This window comes from Bidens hawaiensis, unplaced genomic scaffold, assembly GCF_021521415.1.
Source record: "Bidens hawaiensis isolate Kalapana, Puna unplaced genomic scaffold, B.hawaiensis_p1.1 tig00005195_1, whole genome shotgun sequence".
NCBI classification, from domain to species: Eukaryota; Viridiplantae; Streptophyta; class Magnoliopsida; order Asterales; family Asteraceae; genus Bidens; species Bidens hawaiensis.
Genome location: NW_027491335.1, coordinates 1,181,087 through 1,204,698, shown reverse-complemented (window position 1 = coordinate 1,204,698; position 23,612 = coordinate 1,181,087). Strand labels below are relative to the sequence as shown.

The 23,612-nt window shown below is 35.3% G+C and overlaps 2 protein-coding genes across 2 annotated transcripts; both read right to left on the bottom strand.

Moving 5' to 3' along the window:
- Window positions 1–1,578: 1,578 nt before the first annotated feature.
- Window positions 1,579–9,924, bottom strand: LOC143629422 (cyclin-D4-1-like). Its single transcript, XM_077098701.1, has 5 exons — window positions 9,320–9,924; window positions 8,612–8,701; window positions 2,902–3,205; window positions 2,683–2,792; window positions 1,579–1,832 (listed from the first exon to the last, which is right to left on the bottom strand). The coding sequence occupies exons 1-5, from the start codon at window positions 9,521–9,523 to the stop codon at window positions 1,608–1,610; spliced, it is 933 nt and encodes a 310-aa protein (XP_076954816.1). The 5' UTR covers window positions 9,524–9,924; the 3' UTR covers window positions 1,579–1,607.
- A 7,443-nt stretch (window positions 9,925–17,367) lies between these two features.
- Window positions 17,368–21,566, bottom strand: LOC143629421 (nucleobase-ascorbate transporter 4-like). The gene is made up of 14 exons (XM_077098700.1): window positions 21,395–21,566; window positions 21,197–21,294; window positions 20,952–21,128; window positions 20,766–20,866; window positions 19,693–19,768; window positions 19,519–19,578; window positions 19,264–19,442; window positions 19,086–19,182; window positions 18,905–18,991; window positions 18,456–18,514; window positions 18,272–18,363; window positions 18,115–18,192; window positions 17,884–18,044; window positions 17,368–17,798 (listed from the first exon to the last, which is right to left on the bottom strand). The coding sequence occupies exons 1-14, from the start codon at window positions 21,486–21,488 to the stop codon at window positions 17,580–17,582; spliced, it is 1,578 nt and encodes a 525-aa protein (XP_076954815.1). The 5' UTR covers window positions 21,489–21,566; the 3' UTR covers window positions 17,368–17,579.
- Window positions 21,567–23,612: the final 2,046 nt, after the last annotated feature.

Sequence of the window (23,612 nt, the reverse complement as noted above, 5' to 3'; positions counted from 1 at the left end):
TACCCGAGGAACGTTGATCGTATACAAGTAAGTCGATCCACGCTTCTTTAAAACCATTTCCCAACTACTTAAGAGGCTAAACTTCATACTTATATAGGATATAGGTAGATGCACATGCACATGCACATGCACATGCACATGCACATGCACATGCACATGCACATGCACATAAGAATTACAAGAAGCTAAACATCAAATTCCTCAACTTGCACCACATACTTGGGATATTGTTACTCTTGTGCACAAGATCTCTACCTAAACCTTTACTCATGAAGGGTAGGAATATTTACCCGGAATTATATAATTATGTTCTCTCTATCTAAAAGCAAATTTCACAATATATCATGCATTCATACCAAATTCAACATTCTCGATAAGTAACAAACACGGACCCAAATTTAAACTTTTGTTTGTTTGAATCAAAAACTATACACGTCCCAAATTATGAATTCCAATTTGGTTCCCTGTGACAAATTACGATTGAAATTTGATTACTTTTGTTTGGCACACAAAAATATTAAAACTCAAAAACCTGACATATATGTCATAATTCAAAAGTTCGAGGTGTTAATAGAAAACAACACAAAGTTCCAAGATTGAACAGTTAAGACAAGTAAGGTACAATTGTCAAGACACGTGGCAAAACCCCACATGAGCAGAGTTGCAGGACAAGTAAGGTCTTTTTTGAAAAAAAAAGTTTATTTCACATTTAAAATAAAAATAAAAGGTAGTGGTAAATTTTTCAAGAAAATAATCGTCCTTCAAATACTTTCTACTTTAAAAAAAAAGCTAAAACCACAATAAAAGCAAAATTATTTAAATTAGCAATTTCCAACACCCCTAAATGTGTTTCATGTGACTTGACAGAGTGATTGACAAAAACTAATATAGTCAAACAAGCAAATAAAAGAAGTGATCCTTTATTAATAATTTTATATCATATCTAAATGTAATTTTTTTACAAATTATAAATATAAGAAAATTAAAGTTATGTATTTCATGTGACTTGAAAGAGTGATTGGCAAAACAAACATAGCCAAACAAGCAAATAAAAAAAAGTGATCCTTTATTAAAGTTTTAATGTGTAAATATAATCTTTTTTACAGCTAAACAAAAAATAATAATAACTGATGGGTGGGCAAAACAAAGCCTTTAAACAATTTGGTTTTAAAAGATTTTGAGTTCAAATACAAAAAAATAAAAATAAAAGAAAATCGTCGTTAAAAACATAAAAGAATAATAAAGTTTTGTGAGAAATCCGTTTACACATTACAAGTTACCAATTGGGTTTTGAGACAAAGTCTTTAAGGAATTAAAAAAAATCATCATTAAAAAAAAGTAAAAAAGAATGAATGATTTTAGAATGCGTTTAATGTTTATATATTCATAATTATTCCAGCTAATTGACCACTACAACATCCAGCTACCAATAATTAAAATTTAATTATATATCATATAAAAACTTTAATTTCAAGTTTTCAACACAAAAAAACAAAAAAAAAAAAACGAAAAAAAAAGATAAAGTTCACTTTGTTTTAAACATGATATAATATAGTAAATAAAATATAAGAAATTGCTTGCTTCCCTATGGCTCTTGTTCCTGTACATTAGTCTGTCCTTGCTCGCTTAGCTTCTCTTTCTTCCTCCGGCACCTGAACCAAATTCCGGTCATCTGAACGGGTGTCACAGCTAACACAAGTAGCTGCATCTAGCACACCGTCAGGACTAGGTGGCGGCGGGTGATCAGCAGGTCTTGTGGCTTTATGATCGACCGAGGGACACGTGTCGACCAGATACTCCTCCATTAGTTGATGACAGCTTCTCACCATTTCCTGTAGAAAGAAAATAAATCAATAATTGTTATTATTAAATCATGAAAATAGTCGTTTTTTCAATTTATCGCAGCTTTTCATGGGTCAAATTTCACACTTTTTGTCTAAAAGGTCAAACTAAATCACCAAATAATTATTTTGTATCAAAGTGTCGGGGGGTTATTAGTGCCACGTAGGCATGTTAACGTCCTAAACAATGCGCCGCTTTATACAGACGGCGCGTTGAGGGGGGTTCACCCTTGTTCCCTTCCCGTTAATGTGTTAACGCCCCCATGAATACAGAAAATCAAGTGGGGTCCACCCCCAACGCACCAGTCATTTGTTTTTCTTTTATATTTTTATTTAATCTATAGTTAGCCCATAACGCATTAGTTAAAAAGTTGATTAGTTAATGACTTCGTGACTTTATGGCGTTGTCGTGACGCTTTAAGTTGGGTTTTCTAGCTAGCCCATACCAGATGGCCTAAGTGTATAAAAAGATAGTCTTTTGTCTTTTAAAAAAGTGTCGTTTTTATAAAATTAAAATAATATACTCCCTCCGTCCCAATTTAAATGTCCTGGTTTGACTTTTCAAGTCTTTTTTTGCAACTTTGACCGTTAATATTTTTGTTCGTGTCATATAATACTTGATAAAAATTATATCAATGTAAAATACATTTAAAACCCAATCCATTCATATATTTTACATCAAGTATTATGTAACACAAACAAAAATATTGTCAGTCAAAGTTAAACAGGAAAGACCGAAAATGTCAAACTAGGACATTTAAATTGGGACGGAGGGAGTATAATTTAGTGAGTATAGTTAGAGAATGTGTTATTCGTTAAATAAAAATAAATAAATAATTACTTTGTCTACTTTCTCGTAGTAACTCTCCGGTACCTCCACACCTTCGCCTGCGACGGATATCACCGTTGCTGCCGCAATCACCGAAGGCCTAAACCTCAAAAAGTCCATAACTGCCCACATTCAACAAAAACCAATAATTCAATGAAAAAAAATTAAAACAAAGTGTCTAAAATTGTCTAAAATTCTTAACAACTTGAATCGCTTAACGGGTTTAATTACCGCGAATGGTTTTAATGATAATATCCGAGCATTTCCAATGTAAATGGTCATGGTTTGTAGACGACGATTGCGGGAGCTTAACAATGAAATAATGGAGAAAGTCAAACGGAGTGACTGATCGAAGCCTCCATCTGAGTTTCTGCATTATCAAAAGCTCCATTCGTTGAATGGACTTGGGTTCGAATACGAACCGAGGGTCCGAAACTTGGAGATCCAAAAGCAAAGGTACCTCAGGCTCTTCCATTTTAGCAGCTAATGAAACACACGCCACTGATAGTAATTGAAGTTTCCATTGTCTATCACACTGTGTTCACAAACCTCATTGTCATTGGTATATACAAGTTCAAATAAACTATACATATATTTATTAGAATATCAAAATATTCTAGAAGATATTATAGAATTGTTTAAATATATGTTTGATTTATATCCATATCTTTTACCCTTTTAGAATATGTATAGGATTATGTTTCTTCCCCTATTTAAAGGGTTTGTTGGTTTAATGCAAAGGCAATGATTACGATCATATTTACTTTCATGGTATCAAAGCCTAAACCTATTTTTTTCCGTCTCCTTCCTGCCTTCGTCTTACACCTAGAATCATTGTATTCTTTTTTTTCTTTATCCAATCATAATTTAGTTTTATGTGTTACTTTACGATTGAGACTTGAAGCAAAAGAAAAACATTATTTTAATTGTTTTGCTTTTTGATTTAATTGACACCACAAAATAATTCTTTGTTTTCCTTTTTGCTGCCGCTACACACACATCGCCACACCATGTCAGGCGACAAACCTTCATCGTCGGTTTAAACCGAATCAAAAGCCCTTCATCCCGTTTACTCTGTTAGTAACATCCAGAACAAGGTTCGCATACTTGATGGCACCTCCTTCACCTACTCATCATGGGTGAAACTCTTTACTCTTCATGCAAAGGGCTACAAGGTTTTGCAACACATCGACGGGACTCCACCACCAGATAAGACTCACGACACTTACGAGAGTTGGGCCGAAATTGACGCTATCGTTCTCCAATGGATATATGGAACGATCTCCTAACCTTATCTTGCTCGCGTTCTCGACACTAATGCAACAGCTCAAACGGTTTGGAACAAGCTTAAACACATTTTTTTATCTAATAAAAAATCGCGTGCGGCAGCTCTCGAGAAACGATTCACAAACCTAACCTTATCCGCGTGCTCCTCGCTTGATGACTATTGTCAAAAGTTGCGAGATTTGGCCGAACAGTTGAATGACGTTGATCATATTGTTGACGAATCTCGATTGGTAATTCAGCTAGTTAACGGCCTTCCAAAGGAATATGATGCATGTGCTACAGTTATCAATCAAACCGACACAAGTTGGGACGACGCGAGAACCGCTATTGATCTCGAGAGGCAAAGACAAGAAGCAAGAGCAGATTCGGCCCAAACCGCGCTCGTTGCACCCAATAATAACAACACTTGTCCTACTCAAGGTAATACTACGACCAACGGGTTTAATGGTTCAAATAATACACTTGGCTCCTCTAATGGTTCGAGTTCAAATGGTTCGGGGTATCATAATTCTGGTTATATGGGCAATAATTACCAACCGGGGTATTGAGGTCGTGGTCGTGGTCGCCGAGGAGGCCGAAGTAATGGCAGGGGTGGTGGCCGATTTTATCGACAACACTATTTGCCTCAATATTACCCACCAATCCCCTGGACCAACCCACCTCCTTGTCCACATCCCGCCCAAGGTGGGTGGCCTAGTCAATGGCAAAATCCGCAAACTAGTTATGGACCATATGCTGCCGCGTACGGCCCACCGGTGAATGCTCAGCCCCCTTTTCAGCAAACGCCAGCACACCAAGCCCAAGCCCAGCTTGCATTTGCCCCACCTGGTTTCTCAGCCCAACAGACTTTTAATCCAATGAACCCCACAAAATTGGGTCAGGCTTTGCAAGCAGTGGATTTAAATAATGATCCATGGTTTATGGACTCGGGAGCCTCGTCTCATCTCACCGCCAACCCAGGTAAGATACAAAACCCAGCTAATTTATCTTTTATTGGTAATATTTTCGTTGGTAATGGTCAACAATTACCAGTCACCGGTACGGGTCATTCCTCTTACCACCTTCCTAACCGCACCTTTCAACTTAATAATATTCTGTTAGCCCCTCAAGTATTTAAAGATTTATTATCTGTACATAAATTTTCTACTGATAATCAAGTATCCATTGATTTTGATCCCTATGGTTTTTCTTTGAAGGACCTCGCGACGGGAAGGCACATTTCTAGACATGACAGCATCGGGGATCTCTTTCCTTTCACAAAGCCCACTTTTCCTTCCGCCGCTTGCCTTGTAGCATCTTCGACTTCTACATGGCATAACCGTCTTGGATATCCCGGAGTTCAAACTTTACATTTACTTTCCCGTCGTTTATTTATTTCATGTAATCAAAACTTTAATTCTGGTTTATGTCATGCATGCCAAGTTTCTAATAGCAAACGATTGCCGTTTTTTGATTCGCAATCTTTTACTCTTGCACTCTTTGATATTATACATTGTGATTTATGGACATCACCGATATTAAGTAACAATGGATACAAATATTACATGGTGTTAAATGATAACTTCACCCAATACGTGTTGGTTTGTCCCTTAAAATTCAAATCCGAAACTTTTCCTACATTTGTTAAGTTTCATCGACTAATCGAAACCCAATTTCAAACTAAAATTAAATCCTTCCAATGTGATCTTGGTGGTGAATTTGATAACAATGAATTCCATAAGTTTGCAAATGCTCAAGGACTTGTTTTTCGTTTCGCTTGCCCACAAACCTCACCCCAAAATGGTAAAGCCGAGCGTATGATTCGACGCCTTAACGATATCATCTGTCCGCTCCTTATGCAAGCTAATTTACCACCTACCTTTTGGGTGGAAGCCTTACACACCGCCGCTTATTTACACAATATTCTTCCAACCAAAAGTCTCAACCTCTTCACCCCCACCTTTGCCCTATTTCACCGACACCCCACTTATGATCACTTACGCGTTTTTGGATGCGCATGTTATCCTAATCTCTCGGCTACCCAACCTAATAAATTACTTCCTCGATCCACACGTTGTATCTTCTTGGGATACCCTCCTAATTTTCGAGGCTATCGTTGTCTTGATCTTGTCTCAGGTCGCGTTCATATATCTCGTCATGTGATCTTTGACGAAAGCACGTTTCCGTTCACTGATCAAATTGACACTACTCAATATCAATTCCTTGACGACGCCCCAAACCCATTAAATTTTAACTTCCCACCAACCCAACCCATATCTACGACCCATGCTTATTCACCATCCACAACCCATCCCCCTCCTATGGATCCACCTGCTCATTTCCCTTCTTCAACCCGAACTAACTCACCTACGGAACCCTTTTCCCAGCCCACTCATACTTCGGACCACCATGCCACTAGCCCAAATCAGCTCCCAAAAACTTCTACATCCTCTCCATCCACATCCCAACCCCAATCCGGTTCCAATTCACCCCTTGGTCCAACCTCTGTTGCACCTAACCGGTCTGACATTCACCCCATGACCACTCGTTCCAAAGTCGGTATACTTAAACCCAATCCCAAATACAACCTTAACACTTCCTCACACCTTCCTATTTCTCCAATTCCCACCTCATACAATCAAGCCTTATCTGATCCAAATTGGAAGCAGGCCATGACCAACGAATTTAAAGCTTTAAAAGATAATGATACTTGGGAGCTTGTACCTTATCCGGCTAATCACCCTGTTAGAGCATTCTCATCCCACCCCTCTTTTTATGTGAGGGGTGTTTTTATAATTTAGTGAGTGATTTAGGGTGTTGTGAGTGAATAGTTTTTATATTTTAGAGAAAGTAGTGATTTTTCTGTATATTTGAAAAGTTACTGTTCACCCCCTATAATTTTTTAATATATTTTGAAAGTGATTGTGAGTGAAGGAAAGAGAAAAGGTAATGATAAAAGGTATAAAAAGTATTATTTAATTAAAATGGAGAGAGAAAATATAGTGAATTTTAGTGTAATTTTTGGTTTAGGGATATGGGGTGGAATGAGAATGCTCTTATTAGATGTTTATGGTTGTTTCGAAACAAATTTCGTGCTGACGGCTCACTGGAGAGGTATAAGGCCCGTTTAGTGGTGAATGGGAAATCACAAACTGTCGGGGTTGATTGCAATGAAACATTTAGCCCAGTTGTTAACCCGGCTACCATACGGACCGTTTTATCTATTGGTTTATCTAAAGGATGGCCTATGCATCAGTTGGACGTTAAAAATGCTTTTTTGCATGGCGATCTTAATGAAACAGTCTTCATGTATCAGCCAACAGGCTTTGTAGATCCATCGGCTCCTCATCATGTATGCCGCTTAAAACAGTCTCTTTACGGGCTTAAACAGGCCCCTCGGGCATGGTACACACGTTTTTACACTTTTATTACTAATAAGGGATTCAAAAGCAGTGTTTGTGACAGTTCATTATTCATTTATAAACACGGGAATAACAGTGCTTATCTCTTACTTTACGTGGATGACATTGTGCTTGCTGCTTCGTCTACGCGTTTAGTTGATACTATTATCCGGGCATTATCGGCTGAGTTCTCTATGACCGATTTAGGCCCTCTTCATCATTTCTTGGGAATCATAGTGACCCGTGATTCACGTGGTTTATTTTTATCACAATCGCAATATGCGACCGGCATTCTAGAACGAGCAAATACGTCCAATTCTAAGCCATGCGGAACACCGGTAGAACCTGGGTCTAAACTAAATGCTGATGTTGGTCCATTGTTAGAGAATGGTACTGAATATAGAAGTTTAGTTGGTGCGCTTCAGTACCTTACGTTTACTCGTCCGGATATCACATATGCGGTTCAACAGCTCTGTTTGTTTATGCATGCCCCGCGTGAACCACACATGGTATTCTTGCGTCGTCTCCTACGATATGTTAGTGGTACTATCCATCATGGTTTACGCTTAACTGTTTCTCCGGTAACTTCTCTCACCGCGTACTCCGACGCAGACTGGGGTGGGTGCCCAAACTCTCGTCGGTCCACTTCTGGGTACTGTGTATTCTTGGGAAACAATTTAATATCATGGTCTTCAAAAAGACAAGCTACGATTTCTCGTTCTAGTGCCGAGGCTGAATATCGAGGCGTCGTAAATGTTGTGGCAGAAATCTCATGGCTACGTCATTTGTTATTGGAGCTGCACGTACCACTACATCGGGCGTCAGTGGTGTATTGTGACAATGTTTCAGTCGTGTATCTCTCGGGTAATCCAGTTCAACATCAAAGAACTAAACATGTAGAGATTGATATTCATTTTGTTCGCGAGCAGGTGCGCTTGGGTAACATTCGGGTTTTGCATATTCCAGCACCTTATCAATATGCTGACATCTTTACGAAAGGGTTACCTCATCCGTTGTTTGAAAGTTTCAGATCCAGTTTGAGCGTTTCACCGGCTCGAACTGCGGGGGCGTATTAGAATATCAAAATATTCTAGAATATATTATAGAATTGTTTAAATATATGTTTGATTTATATCCATATCTTTTACCCTTTTAGAATATGTATAGGATTATGTTTCTTCCCCTATTTAAAAGGTGTTGGTTTAATGCAAAGGCAATGATTACGATCATATTTACTTTCAATATTAATGCATATATGTGTGTAATGTATATACCACAATAGAGGCGATCGAGGAGATAAACCGGTCGAAATAGTTAACGGCAAGTATTGCAGTTGTTGGATGAAACCGGTAATGAGCATGAGCCTGCATTCAGATTAATCGCATTATGCTTAAAATTAAACAAGTAATGCATAGTATGCATGTATATGTAAATACCATCTTAGAATACAAATTATTAATCTTAATGTACGGGTTGTAGCTGAAAAAATTGTATTGCATATAAAAACGATTATTAAAAAGAATAAAAAAATATGTAAAAACTAATTCATTATCATTTAATGTAATTAGAGTTCCATTAATATTTCATTGATAAAGATAGTTGCATAGATTTTAAATTATACCCAAAAAGGAAAATAAAAACTTAAAATTTTCTTAAAACAAATAATAATTTAAAATAAACGTGTTTTATTAAGTATAATTATTATTTTCTATAAAAATAAATAAATCATTAATTGTATAATTCTTTTCTTTAAATTAAATATGTTTTATTAGTCTAACTATTATTTACTTTTTACTATACAAATTAATAAATAATTATTAATACAGTTATCATTTGCTCAATAATAAATGTGTTTTAGTATTCTAATTATTATTTTCCATAAAAATAAATAATTATTGTATTAGTAAAATTAATATTTAAAAATAATAAATTATTATTAAAAACAAAAGAATTAAGAAAACAAAAAAGCAAGCAAAACATACATTGAGAATCCAGTTGATGGAATCTTGCCGGTGGGTGACGTGGACGGAGCCACGTCGGCATCGGAGGAGATAGTCCGGCGGCGGAGAATGACTCCGTTCGGCGGCGATGAGTGAGTCGATGACAGCATCTTCGATCGGCGGCGGCTGGTGGTAGTTAACGGCATCGGAGATAAATAAACCACAATATTCAGACCGATCAGACATGGTGAATAATAATAATAATATAAAAAGAAACAAGGCTTAAAACAACGGTGGTGGTTCCGGTGACGGCATTGACGGCGGAGACTGGTGGTAGTACGGTGGTGGAAGGACGCATGGTTTATGGTTCTGGAAACGACATGCTTTTTTTTAATAATAATAATAATAATAATAATAATCAAACTCTTTTTGTGTCTGTGAGTTGTTTGTTTGTGAGTAGTATTTAAGGTGGAGTGAAAAAAATATGTTACAGATGAGAAATGGGATCAACGGCTGGTGTGTATTGGAGTAGGGTAAAAAGTGTGTGGTGCAAAGTAGGGGAATATGGTCTGGTTAATTTTTGGCTCGGGAGGTGTGTCTTGACTAGTCAACTACACCACTGGGGTGTTTTGGATCATTCACATTATTGGGGATGCATTTGTAAGTTGTAACAACTCTTCAATTTATTGCATTTTCATCTCAAATTATTATTATTAATATAATATTAATTTAATTCACCCATGAGCAATTAAGGTATTACCTCATGACACCCACACAATATTTTATATATGTGTAGAAAAATTATGCAAGAAATAAAATTATAGTTAGAAGTGTAGAGCATTCATATTTATTTATTAAAAATTGTCAGTGGAACTTTTATAATGTCGAGAGTGATTTAGGATGTTGTGAAAGGAATAAACAAAAAATGCGGTGATTTTTTTGTATATTTAAAAAGTTTATGTTCGTATCTTATAATTTTTAAAATATTTTTTAAGATTTTCGTGTGTGACTGAAAGAAAAAAAGGTAATGGTAAATATATAAAAAAGTATTAGTTAATTGAAAAAGAAAAAAAAATATAGTAATTTTTAGTATTACTTTGGATTTAAAGTTAGGAGAAAAGATGTGAATACTCTAAGGCGTGCTTGGTAGCTTCTTGATAGATCTATTAAGTAGCCACTTTCGAATCGGTTAGAGGCATAATGTGTTTGGTTCACTAAAAGGCATCTCTTAACGGTTATAAAGTGATTAGAGCCTATTAATGGTTAAAGTTAAAGATGTACTAAATGATTCAAATGTTACCACTTTATTATCAGATTGTATAGTGAGAGAAAAGATCAAATAAGAAGTTTGATTATCCTAAGAAGTCTAGGAAGGAGGGTATTTTTGTCTAATACCTTAATATTGAAAACCTATTTAATTTAATTTCAAAAACCCACTTAATTAAAACCCACTTAAATTTTCACTTATCTCCTACAACCACCACCGCCCACCGCCACCCACCGCCACCACTTTGCCGGAAAAGTCTTCAGAAATTTCGTCGGGAAATAAAACACTATGAAAAACACAATGAAAAAGACACAATGTAAAAAACACAATGGAATAAACACTATGAAAATAAAAACACAATGACAAACACCCAATGAAAAACACAATTAAATTACACAATGTAAAAAACACAATGCAAAAAACACTATGAAAAAATAAAACACACTTATATAACACAATTTTGTAAAACACAATTTTGGTAAAACACATTTTGTAAAAAACCCATGAATTTTTTTTATTTTTATATAACAGTATGGTACTCGTATAAAAGATAAAAAAACACTCGTTATTATGGTGAAATTGTTTTGAAAAAAAAAATGACGTATAAAAAAGTTATGGACGTTTTAAAATGATTGGGGTATTTGACATGTGCCTTGCATGTGGAGAGAGAAAGTCAACAAATGTGTTATCACTATTATGCTCTTACCCTTGTTTTACACTTGAATGATCTCTCTAATCTAATCTCAACCATTCAATTTTAAAATGAATGAATAAGATTATTTCCTATCCTTCTTAGGAAAACTAATCTTCTTATTATAACTCAACCCTGCATAGTGATTCAACTCAAAATTGTAAACAACCTCTAAGTCATTGAGTAGGTGTAGTCAGTAAATTTAAATTATAATGACAACTTGTAATTACCAACATATTAATGCATCAAGATTTCAATGAAAAACAATAGTTTGGTCTTTGTGAGTAGTTTCTTTGAAGTAAAATGTGCTATTAACAGAATTTATTATAGTTAATATTATAGTTTTTTTGTTGTCGTATGATTATATCCACGGATTCGACTTAACCAGAAAAAAGGTCAAACTCTCAAAATTGTATTTGACAAAAGTTAGTCCTAGATTTATATGTTGTCACTCAACAATCGTTAAATCCTCATCATGCACCTGCCATGTGAGGCTATTTTGATCATATTGGCCTCTAAAAACATGTGAACCTATTTTGTTGTGTTAAGGTAATATCTTACTGTCTTTAAATTTTATTTGAAAGTGACGATTATTATTTAACAAATTTACAAATTTTTTTATAAAAGTTATATGTAAAAATTTGACTATAAATTAACAAAAGTCAATTTTAAGTGTCAAACATGACTAAATCTAAGTTAATTGACTTAGAGCATTCACATCCCACTATATTTGTGAGTGAATTATGCATATTGTATAATGTGGTTATGCGTGAAAAAGAGAAAACAAAATGTTATTGTTTATTTGTATATTAATATTTTGCAATGCAATGTTGACTTTTTGATTTTTAATATTTTTTGAAAGTGTTTGTGAGTATATGAGATAGCAAAAGTAATTATAAATGTATAAAAAATATTTTTTAATGGAAAATAAGAAAGCAAATATAATGATTTTTATTGTAATTATAGAGATAATGATGGGGGTGGACCATGAATGTTCTTAGACCCCAGAAGTTAAAGCGGGAGATGGAGTACCATAAACCTACAGTGTAATTAGCATTTCGATTTGTGAAAAAATCTAATGATCTTTAAAGCAAACTGTAAACATAAATTAAGAAAGTGTATTTACAGCTGTAAAAGTCGCATATTTATAAAGTTAACAACTTGTTTCCAGAACATCCATACGTTACTTATAAAAATGAAATTTGACCAGAACATGACACGCAACATGTGATAGGTAGCATGGTGTAAGTCGTTCCAATACATGGTTTAAAAATAACCCATCATATACCAAAGTGCATATACACAAGCTTGATCATACAAGCAAATACACAATAAGGCTATTGCAAAGGGCATGATTTTTCTTCTGTCGTCACTTTTTTTTCTAGTGTCTGGATTTCCGTTTGCTTTACGTCAAAATTTTCGAGTTTGGCCAGGTTTTGTTACTAAAGTTCCAATTGAGAACAATTAAAATTACCAAAGTTCCAAAACTAATTTTAATCAAGTTTCATGTTTAATCAATAATCAAGTTTCAAATATTTCCCCTTCTATCAAGCCACACAAGTATGCCACCGAGGATTTGGTCTTGCTATAATAGCACAAAAATTCAACTCTAGCGTATTCACCCTAAACCACATATATTTAAGGCGATCAGCCGACCACCATAAAATCAACAAAAGTCAAAGTGAGCGATCAACCTAACTAAACCAAAGTTTGTTTATTAATTGAAGTTAAGACGGCATTCAATTCTCTCAACGACTTACACATCTCAACATTAATTGTTATTTTCCTTTACCAATACTTATTCTTGCGTCATATGTCACACCCTCACATTTTCACTTGGGGGTTTTTACCGCGAGGCGTGTGACACACAAGGATCCAATGTTGAAATACCACATATGAATTTATAAATGTTGTTATTCCTATTCAACATGAGTAGTGAAAATTAAAAAAATTGTTTAAAAACCTGCGAAAGCAATTTAATGTATATAGTGCGGAAGAAACATAAACATGTGCAATACAACTCAAAACAGTTATCAGGGTATGCAAAATAAAATGTTTGTGAAAATGATGAGGCTCCAAATGCATGTGTGCTGAAAGATCCAATGTGTTTCCTTACAGACCTGAGAAAAATATATACTAAAGTGTGTTAATACAAGGTTGGTGATTCACAAGTTTTAATAAAAGTAAGTGTTGTCAGATAATGCATAATGAAATTATATATTTAGGTAGCTAGCCTGTTTACAAGTTATTAAACGATTGAACTGAAGCTGACATAGGTATGTTTCGTGCCTCCCACCATTTCTATCATAAACAATGGTGTAGATGTTAGGTCAATGTAACCTGTTCGACTCCCAGTCAGGGGCGGATCCAGCATACAAACGGGTGGTTCCCCGGAACCACCCGAGTTTCGAAATAATAGTGTACGGATATATAGAAGACGCGTAGGAACCACCTTATAAATTAAGAGGGAACCACCTAAAAAAAATTCCTGGATCCGCCACTGCTCCCAGTCGTGCTGGCACGACTAGCCTAGGTGGGGGTTGTCAAACCCAGTAGTACTACTCAAAGTTATCGTGTTAATCTCGTTCTAATAGCTCATTGTGTAAGGGCTTTCATGATATGTGTGCCTTTAGTACACAAGTGATATAAAGGAAGCATAAAATCTAAAAGAAAGTGTTCATGGTGCAAAAGAAGTGGTGACTCACATTTGGTTGTGTAGTGTGTGTATTCAAAACAAAAGCAAATACAAATAGGTTCCCAACTAACCGCTACCTATTACAAGTGATGACTATACGTGTGTGTCTATGTAGGTTCTCGAAATACATGTGTTCAAACAATCTCATTGTTTTAAATTTTACATTAGACTCACACAATTGACCAAGTTTAACCTAACAACCCGTTGCTGATTCAATTAGTGTTTTAGATAATGTTTGTGATTATATGGCAGATATCATACTTTATCATCAATAAAGTTTTTGTTTTTAGTAAACCATGCATGGAATTCTAATTCCCAAGAATTCTGCACACCAATATTTCTAAGCATGTTAACATATCAAATCTAACATATCTAGAATGTTTCACATAATCATGCACGTTAACTTCATCAATCCTACACATCATGAGTCATAAAGTTTCCACATTGACAACTCATGACTTAGCATGCATAATCAACACCTTTCATATCTCAAACAAGTATATATCATTAAGGTGAGCTAGCAGTGTCCTTCTACACGATCATACGAGTCTAACATTCAAGTTTCACCATTTGAGTCACTAAAGTTTCTATTTACAGAAACCTAAATTCATATGTTGCAAACACATGATCAACTCACACCAAATAGTTTCATGCATCCTAACTAGCATGTTTAAACCAAACATGATAATCTTTTACGTCTAACATGAAGTCCTACTGTAACACCCCGGCTTAAGCGGAAACGCCTGAGTGTGAAGTACAGATTGCTCAAAACACATGTGACATATTAAATGACAATATTATCATTAATTCATTCAAGATTCAAATACACAAGTTCAACAAAGAAAAATACATTCAATAAAAGGATAAACGGAAATCAACTTGTCCATTATTTGAAATATCCTAAGTCTTGTGACTTCATCATGGCATCATCCTATAATAATGGTACATGTAGCAGATGTATAAAATAATGTCAATTAACTAAATAGTTGGCGAGTTCACACAGTTTGATATAAATACGTAAAAACCATACACTTCCATGAGACAAGTGTAATAATTGCGCAAGTAAGGTCCTTTCCAGTTGGTAACAACCAACACACTCGGATAATGAGGCTATTTTCCACTCATAACAAACTGGTCCCGAGTGCAAAGATGGTCGTATGATTATACTTATTGAGGCTACCACGTGCAAGTAAATTCGAGCAAGTAATCAACTAAACACACAAGTCCAATGAATTGTAGTTTGTAAACGAAATCGTAAATACTTGAGTTTATAAGATACATATGTTACCCCCAAAATTAATATAAGAGTAAAACGGGGGTGTGAGAAACTCATATTTGGAATGGATGATAAACTTGAAATAAAAACCTAAAGCGCGTTAAAAGAAACCGAACGATCGAATCTCGCAAGCAAAAATAAGAAATGCGGGATAACTAACTAACTAACGGGATTATAAAGTTAAATTCGATTTTTAGAAGTTAGGCATTATATTTTATGGTAATTGATATCGTAATATTATTTTTAAGCTTTACGCAATTTAAATGATTTGGTAACATTTTTAATATTATTTTAATTACAAAATAAATGTTAAGTTTGAAATATTATAACGTTATGGAATTTTGGTGTTAACGGTGTGTTTTATTTTGAAAACGAAAGTGTAAAACAGATTATAAAGTTTAACAGATGAAACAAAATATATATAAGCTAAACGAGTTTAAAACGAATTTGTCAGGTTTGAAAGTTTGGTTTTTGAATGAAATGATAAATAAAGATCTATAATTGATTTTAAGTGATTAAAAATTATTTGATTTAAAATGATTTATAAATATATATATATATATATATATATATATATAGTTTACAATAATTAATAAAAATGGTTTTCAAAAAATATAACAAAAACGGCCTAACCCGAGTTCGAACCTAGGTCCTTCTGTCTATACACACATGACATAACCACTGGACCAGCTTGTTTTGATGTTATAAGAATGGAACCAGAAATATAAATATATATATATATATATATATATATATATATATAAACATATAAGTTCATCTTCTACATTATAAACACTAGAATTCAAATATGTTAACTGGTTCCATGTTTGCTAAAATTGATTTAGGGGTTTTGTTAAATGGCTAAAAACAATCATATTTCATATTTTAATTACATGTAAATGTTTCGGGTTGATAGTGAACGGTGGGTGGCCGGGATCAGACTTTGAAGAACAATTTGTAGATTATAAAGAGTGTTAGAGAGGAGATTGAAGGTTGGTGCGAGTTTATCAGTCGATTAGGGTCCTATTTATACTAGTAATTGGAGCGTATAATAGTTAATGATCGTTAATTGCGTTTTGACTAAAAATCCGATGGTTCCGGATTATAATCGGACATTAAAGGTTGTTATGTTGCGTTATTTAACTTGATTATAGGTCGTCGTTAGTGGCAAAAGATGTTACGATATTTAATTGAATTAAGATGCGAGATTTAAGGCGTTTTCGGGGTAGCCCGATTCTGGCTTGCCGCAGGAAAACGATGGGGTAGGGGGTGACGGGTTGGGTATTATTAATATATTATTATCATGTTTTTAAAATAGTTTACATATTAGCCCCTCAACTTTCAGTTTGTTTTAAAATCATAATTTAAAATAAATTTACAAATTGAACCTTGAAATTTGAAATGTTTTATAAATGAAATACAGGTTAATATACTTGGACTATTTTAAATTTATACCCGCATAGATTGCAAATTGTTTACTTTAATAGTCACTTTAAATCCCGGAGTTTTGTTATTTTAACAAGAGGAATAGAAACGATCGAACCCGAGAATATTATATAAACAATGAACGAAAAATAAGAGTACATTGAAACGACAAAACGAACCGGGTTAACGAATATAAATACAAAAACAAATAATGATAAAAATTGACAAATGTCACACCTACATATCTCATCTTTAACAAAGTTTCCAATTGTAGTAACCCTAGAATCACACTAGATTTTACCATTCAAGTCATCCAAACATGTTAGAATCACCTAACCCATATTAATCAACAACGTACGTTCGTTAACACATCAAGATTATAATCATTCTAGAATCCCACAGTATCAAAAAGTTTCCTATAATGGCAAGGTAAGAACAAGCAATCAAAACAAAGTTTCAATCATAATAATAGCATCTATACAACATACTAAATTCTTATTTGGATAGGCTAGGGTTTTATCAAGAATCATACAAATCTAGAAAGAAAACATGAAATTGAAAGTTAAGAATTTCGTGTGCCGATTCCTAGATGTTAGATACGATCTCTAGTACTTCCAAGCACCCAAAAATATTAGAAATCGCCCAATTGTGTGTGTATGTGTGTTCGTGTGGTAACAGTTGAGTTTTAAAACAACAATCCAGTCTGATGCATTGTTCGCGTGTCGCGAACCAAATGCATAGGTGACAATTGACATGACATACCACATAACATAAAGTCATAAACTATACTTACACGATCAAGCAAGAGCCATCTTAGAATAGTAAGCTAAGGTGCTCCATTATACTTGGCACCGGGAAAAGATACATTCTTGATATAAAAATATTACAATCATATTCACAAAAACACAAGCCTGCAAATAGGCTAAATGGACAAACAAAAAAACATAATTAAACAGAGGGAAAATACTTAGAAAGACCATAAGGAAGTGAATAGAATTCTGCACTTCTAACATCTCTTTCAAAGTACTTAAACTTTCCCCACCAATGTCTTCCACCATCTGTTCTAACATCTTTGTGGTTGTAACCGAGAGTCCGGTCAAGAAACATACTAACAAAGGCGGCTACGGTGGGCGGAGATGTAAATATCACAATCATTAGTTCATTGAACTGTATACAAAACAGAATAAAACAAATATATAAAAAAAAGATTTATCATGAAAAATTGTTGCAAAAAGTATTAGTTAGTATGTACCCAAATGGATCTACTGCGAGCAGGGCCGTTTCCGGTTGTTACTATGTAACCGTTGAAATATTGTGGGACCGAAAGTCCCATGAAGAGTGAGAAACCTAGTATGAACTTTGTTCGGTAACTGTTAAGGTTGCAGAATTGAAGTAATCCTAGACCAGCAGAAGCTGCTCAAAACTATAATCAATAAAAACAATGAACAAGTTATCTGTTATTAAAGGTAAGAATTATACTTACACATGTAGGCAAACAAGACACAATATAGAGCTCCAATGATCGGTAACGGTATAGAAGCAATGATCGCTCCGAATTTTCCTAGTTAAAAAATCATCAAGATATATAAAAGTGATAATAACTGATTGCTAATTATATACCAGGAGCTAGTAGAACAAACCAAAGACAGAAAAGAAGAACATGAATCCTGCAGACATCTGAATCACTCTTCTGCTTCCCACTTTAGTGACAGCTAAAAGGCCTACATTTTCACTATCAAAAACGCCGCAAAAAGACATCATTAATGAAAAAAAATAAAAGAATCCGTTTTTGAAAATATGTGTGCGTTTTAAGTTGATTTATACACTGATGCAGTTGAGCCGATTCCTGTACCCCATACTCCATCCATCAAGATACCAAGTCCCTGTAAGATTTCATCCAAAGTGATTAAAAACATTTGTAACTGAGCAACTTTAGAAGTGACATCAAATAAATGATAATATTAGCGGTCTGCTATACAATAATACAAACACCACCCCAAAGGGTGCACTGGTTAGCGTGTCACATCATACATGCCATATGATGTTGTAGAGGTCCCATGAAATTATAAAGGCCGTATAAAGTTATAGGGGTCGTATGAAGTTATACGGCCGTAGGCAGATCAAGTCTGCACACTGAGCGTGTCATATCATACGGGCCATGTGATAGGAGAAAAGAAGGTCATACAAAATCACATCCATCACTCTTGTTATATAGCCCATATGATACGTCAGTGGTGTTCTTTTAGACGCAACTTAATATCATCACTTCTCACCAGCCAAGCAGCGCCTCGGCTTAAAACTGAAGACGGTACATGTGTAGCACTCCCATATCTCGCTGCTGCAATGAAAGTTCCCGTCGACTGTAAACAAGATAATAGATTAAAACTTATGAAACGGGATACGTGAACATGGGATCACTAATTAGTGTACTTATATATAAATATATAATCAAACCTCAATAAGAGACACGAAAGCCGCTGCTAGCATTACAAAAGCATCTCCAGCATGAAGAGCGGGTTTACCCCATTGGAATGGATAAGGAAACTTGATCCTGCAGAACCATGTTACTTATCAGAAGTCAACAAAAGTTATGAGGAAAGTCAACTATGCCACTATGGTACCAGTGTCTCACCAGGCAGCACCGCTTACTAGACCAGAGCGGTCCACACGGCAGCTGAACTGAGTATTGGGTGGTCTAGTTTTATACGCGCCAGCTGCAGTTAGAAGGGATGCATAAGCCCATACCGTTGATACAGAGATCAGGACAGCAAACCGATCAAGCCACTTTGATTTCGACAAGTAAGGGACATACTGCATAATTCATTTATTTCGATAATCAAGTAAAGTTCATCTCAAGAAGATAATAATGTCATGATCTTTGACTTACCTGGGAAAATAAGACTAGTAGAATCAACTCAGGAAGCCCAATCTCGATGCATTCAGCCAACTACAAAAGGTATGCACGGTTTAGATTGCAGGGTGTTAATAGTTTTTGATCACCGGGCTCATGATCTTCCAAATAGGTCTGAAACAATGTATATTAAGGAAGTATTTTGATTACCAGAGGAAATCCTTGAGCATAGAGACCAATACCGACAAGTGTTACTAGAGGAACGGCGGATAAAGGGCTTAGAAACCTGCATCCATCGAACAAATCTTGAATCCGGTTGTGAGTGAAAATTTCAATCAGATGATTTTAACGTCTTTTTTAAATCATTGTATTACAATTAGATTTATATTTAAAGGTGTGATTAACATCATTTTCTATTGATGATTAAATTATAATGTGCATTAATGCAAGTGGAGCGTATATCTGTTCGAGATTATTATAATTTTAAGAAGTAAAAAACTTGGGAGTTCGAGAAGGTAGCCCTAGACAAACGTTGATCACCGATTTTAATCAAGGTTGCAAAAGTCGCTAGGCTGACCCTATGCGGCCGACTATGGAGTTGGTGTACTCGGAGTACTCGGGGAGTTCTTGGACATGGTAAACATAAAGAAAAATATTTTTTGGATATTTTATATATGTTAAATAAATATAATAAATTTACTAATATTTATAACAAAATAGGTGAATATCAAGATGAATATATTTTTAAATAAAAAATTATTCTAAAAGTTGCTAATCATTATTTAAAAACTTAATCGCCGGTAGTAAGTTATATTAATTAGTAGCAACTTGGTCTAGTAACGACATACGTTCGTTAGTACTAAGTTACTATTCATAAGAAGCTCTACTAACAGTTATAACCAGCGGTCACCAGCAACTTGTGCATCGGTCGCAAGTTAGGTGATCAACATTAACTACTATTAAGTTACTGCTGGGATTTTTTTTCCCCGCTGTAATAACCGGATAACTACCTACAGTTATAACCGCTAACTGACACAGTATTTTATAAATAGTTGTGATGTTTCAACTTAACGTTGTGTTTGTTCGTCACCTATTTTGAAAGGTTTTTAGTTTTATTCTGATAAGTATTTTTTTTATCATAATGTTTTTGTTTTGTCATTAAATTATCCGATTGACAATCGAGTCCTGAGGTAAAAATCATAAATTTCGTAATCCAATTCATTCTGTCATATGTTTGATTTTGCATACTTTTGTGATATATTTGAAATTTCTTAAAACCAAACCTGACAACAATTCTCCAGATACCAAGAAAGCCCAGCAATATAGGAAGAAGTGAAGAGATCATAAGCGCTCCTTGCATTCCCCTCATCGTATGACGAAACCTCTACAAAATCAAACCACTCGTACCATGAAAACTCGTAAAAAATTAACAAACTTCAATAACAAAAGTAATTAGTGTAGAACCATACGTCGACCGGATCAAGGTAAAAACTATAACGATTTTGTAAAGAAACATAGAGCATTGGAACGACGAATCTAAACGACCCTCCTATCACCACAGGCAACCGTGTCCCGAACAATGTTTGCAGCAATGTGTTAAATCCGGACACAAACAACATTGTTTGTATCAAATGAGCTTTCTCGACCTGCACATTAAATGAATTATTTGAAAACCATTTAATTTCAAACTAACTGGATTTAGTTAATTTCTTACATGGCCGCCGCCCATTGGTGGAACTATGATGGAAGATATAATAACAATGGTCCCCAGCATAACTAAATAATGTTGAAAAGCAAGAATAACGGCTTCGGCTACATAGCATAAAGTTCAAATATGAAACATATGTTATAATGTTATATGTACTAAATAAAAATATCATAACTTTCTAACTAATAAAAAAGAAATACTTACCCCAAGGGGGGTTACTGTTGACACAAAACTCGACTCCGGGAAACTGATCTTTCACCGGATGTGGGGCGAATTTATCGTCTTTTGGTCCTGTCATTTTGTATACGCGTGTTCTTGTGAGCGTGCACACGCTATACAAACATGTTCAATGGGTGTGTTTATAACTTATGACATGAAAGAGAAGAAGTTGAAAAATGGTGGATGATTGAAGGAAATGAATGGAAAGTATTATGGAAACAATATTTGATATATAATCAGGTGAGGTGTGGTTGAAGTTAGGATGGATTTTTGTGTTTACGAAACAACCTAATCTTACCAACAGTATATGACCTTCACATTGTACGTAAAACATTAGGTTATCAAACCAAATTTTAATAATTATTTTCAAGACTTGAAATTTGGGTAAAGTTATGATTCAAAGACTTTGTATCGTTAATATTTTTCGTAGGTCATATATCTATTGGTCAAATGTTTTTTTTGTATTGATCGAAAAGACAATCATAGGTAGTGGCTCGGTGGATTTAACTTTCTTTAAACGTGAGATACGTATGCTCGTGAAAAAATTCGAGTTAGGTCGTATTTTTCTTATTTAAGTATTTATTATTGGGTAAAAACGAACAAATTACAATTTATATTAATATTGATCCTTTTATATATAACACAAACCGAACTATATCTGGATAATGGGTAAGCGAGCAACAAGCTGCGCCGCTATCCCCTTTTGAATCGCAAAGCCTATTCTACTAAATATAAATCTTTGGTTCCTCGGGCTCTGCGAGTTACTGTGGACCACCTTCTGCACCCGCTCCTAGAAGCGAACCGCCTCGGGAGCTAGGGATCCAAAAGTGTCGAAGGCAAATGAAATGAACACGTGCTGATTCTCCAAACACGATGTCTCATGCTTAGCAACCTTCCTAGACTCCGCTCTCAAAACCGCCTGTCCCGGTACGAAGCCACTGTTTCTCAGCCCCACCAACGGGGACACCCCAGTGAGGTCAACACACGCATGCTTACCCCCTGCCCAGCCAAACACAAGAACATCAGCAGGACGCAGGGTAGATCTTCCCTCACGCGGATCAGTCAAAAAGTTAATAAGTGCCTCTTTCTTGGCTGAGATCCCGGCACGTCTAAGCACATCCCATAACACATCTCTAACCCATTCAGAGATGTGTTATAAATTGGTCTAAGCACATCCCATAACACATCACTAATATTTATTATTAGTTTTTAAACTCTATATCGATTGAATTTATAAATCGGTCTACTTAGGAAATGGTAGTGGTATAGTTAGGGATGAGCTCGGAATGGTACCAGTACCGATCCAAAAAATTAAAAATATTTGGTACCGGTACCGGTACCGAAATGCTCGGTTCGATACCAGTATTTCGTGCAAAATTCCGGAAATACCGGTACCGTACCAAACCGTATTGGTACCGGTACTATACCGGTCCGAAAACTCAAAACATGGAACTGATTCGGCAATCGATACCGAATTCGATACCGGTACCGGTACACGTACAAAAAATGCTCATCCTAGTGTATTGGAAATTTAGAGCATCCATAACGTTGTAACTCCACAAACCGACACATTAGCGGCATATCAGATTCCAAACGTTACTCAAAAACCCCCCACTTTCTTCCACAACACCCAACTTTCGCAAACTTCACTAAAAGATTATTATAATTGTGTGTTCACACGCACGTACGTATGTGAGAGAGAGAGGGAGAGACAGATGGTAGCCAAACTTTTTTGGCCACTTGTGGTCCGTGTACCATTACAAACCCATTCCACGAGCTTCCCTCCAAACGCAGCTCCCTCCCTCCCGTCCGTCCATGTGCCACCTCAACCATACCCACACCACTCACGTTGTGGGTGCTCTTAGATTGTAGTTTGTAAAACATAAAACCCCTAAAATTTAGTACATGCTTTTTTTAAAGAATGAAGTGAACATACTTATATTAAGAGGCAATGTACTCTACGTATGAGATAAATCACTTTTTATAAAGTGATAAGTACCTTTTGCGTCCATGTGGTAAATGAGCGCATGCACTTTGCAACCTTAGTTTTAAAAAGTTCCCACTTGTACCTTGATTTGACGTCTGCAAAAGCAATGACTGATCTAGGAATTTTTTCTAGTTAGTTCACTGTTTTCAGATGCACTAGTTTTATCATTGAAGGCATTTCTTCTATATCCCAGACATGAACAAAATCAACAAAGTT

What these genes read in the sequence shown, in the direction of transcription:
- LOC143629422 (XM_077098701.1), bottom strand. Translation starts at nt 9,523, where the DNA reads ATGTCTGATCGGTCTGAATATTGTGGTTTATTTATCTCCGATGCCGTT. An exon ending in CCTCGATCGCCTCTATTGTG is followed by an intron (nt 3,206 to 8,611) that starts GTATATACATTA and finishes TTGTGAACACAG; the next exon opens with TGTGATAGACAATGGAAACT. An exon ending in TATCATTAAAACCATTCGCG is followed by an intron (nt 2,793 to 2,901) that starts GTAATTAAACCC and finishes GAATGTGGGCAG; the next exon opens with TTATGGACTTTTTGAGGTTT.
- LOC143629421 (XM_077098700.1), bottom strand. Translation starts at nt 21,488, where the DNA reads ATGACAGGACCAAAAGACGATAAATTCGCCCCACATCCGGTGAAAGAT. An exon ending in CACCAATGGGCGGCGGCCAT is followed by an intron (nt 21,129 to 21,196) that starts GTAAGAAATTAA and finishes TTTAATGTGCAG; the next exon opens with GTCGAGAAAGCTCATTTGAT. An exon ending in ATCTGGAGAATTGTTGTCAG is followed by an intron (nt 19,769 to 20,765) that starts GTTTGGTTTTAA and finishes CGATGGATGCAG; the next exon opens with GTTTCTAAGCCCTTTATCCG.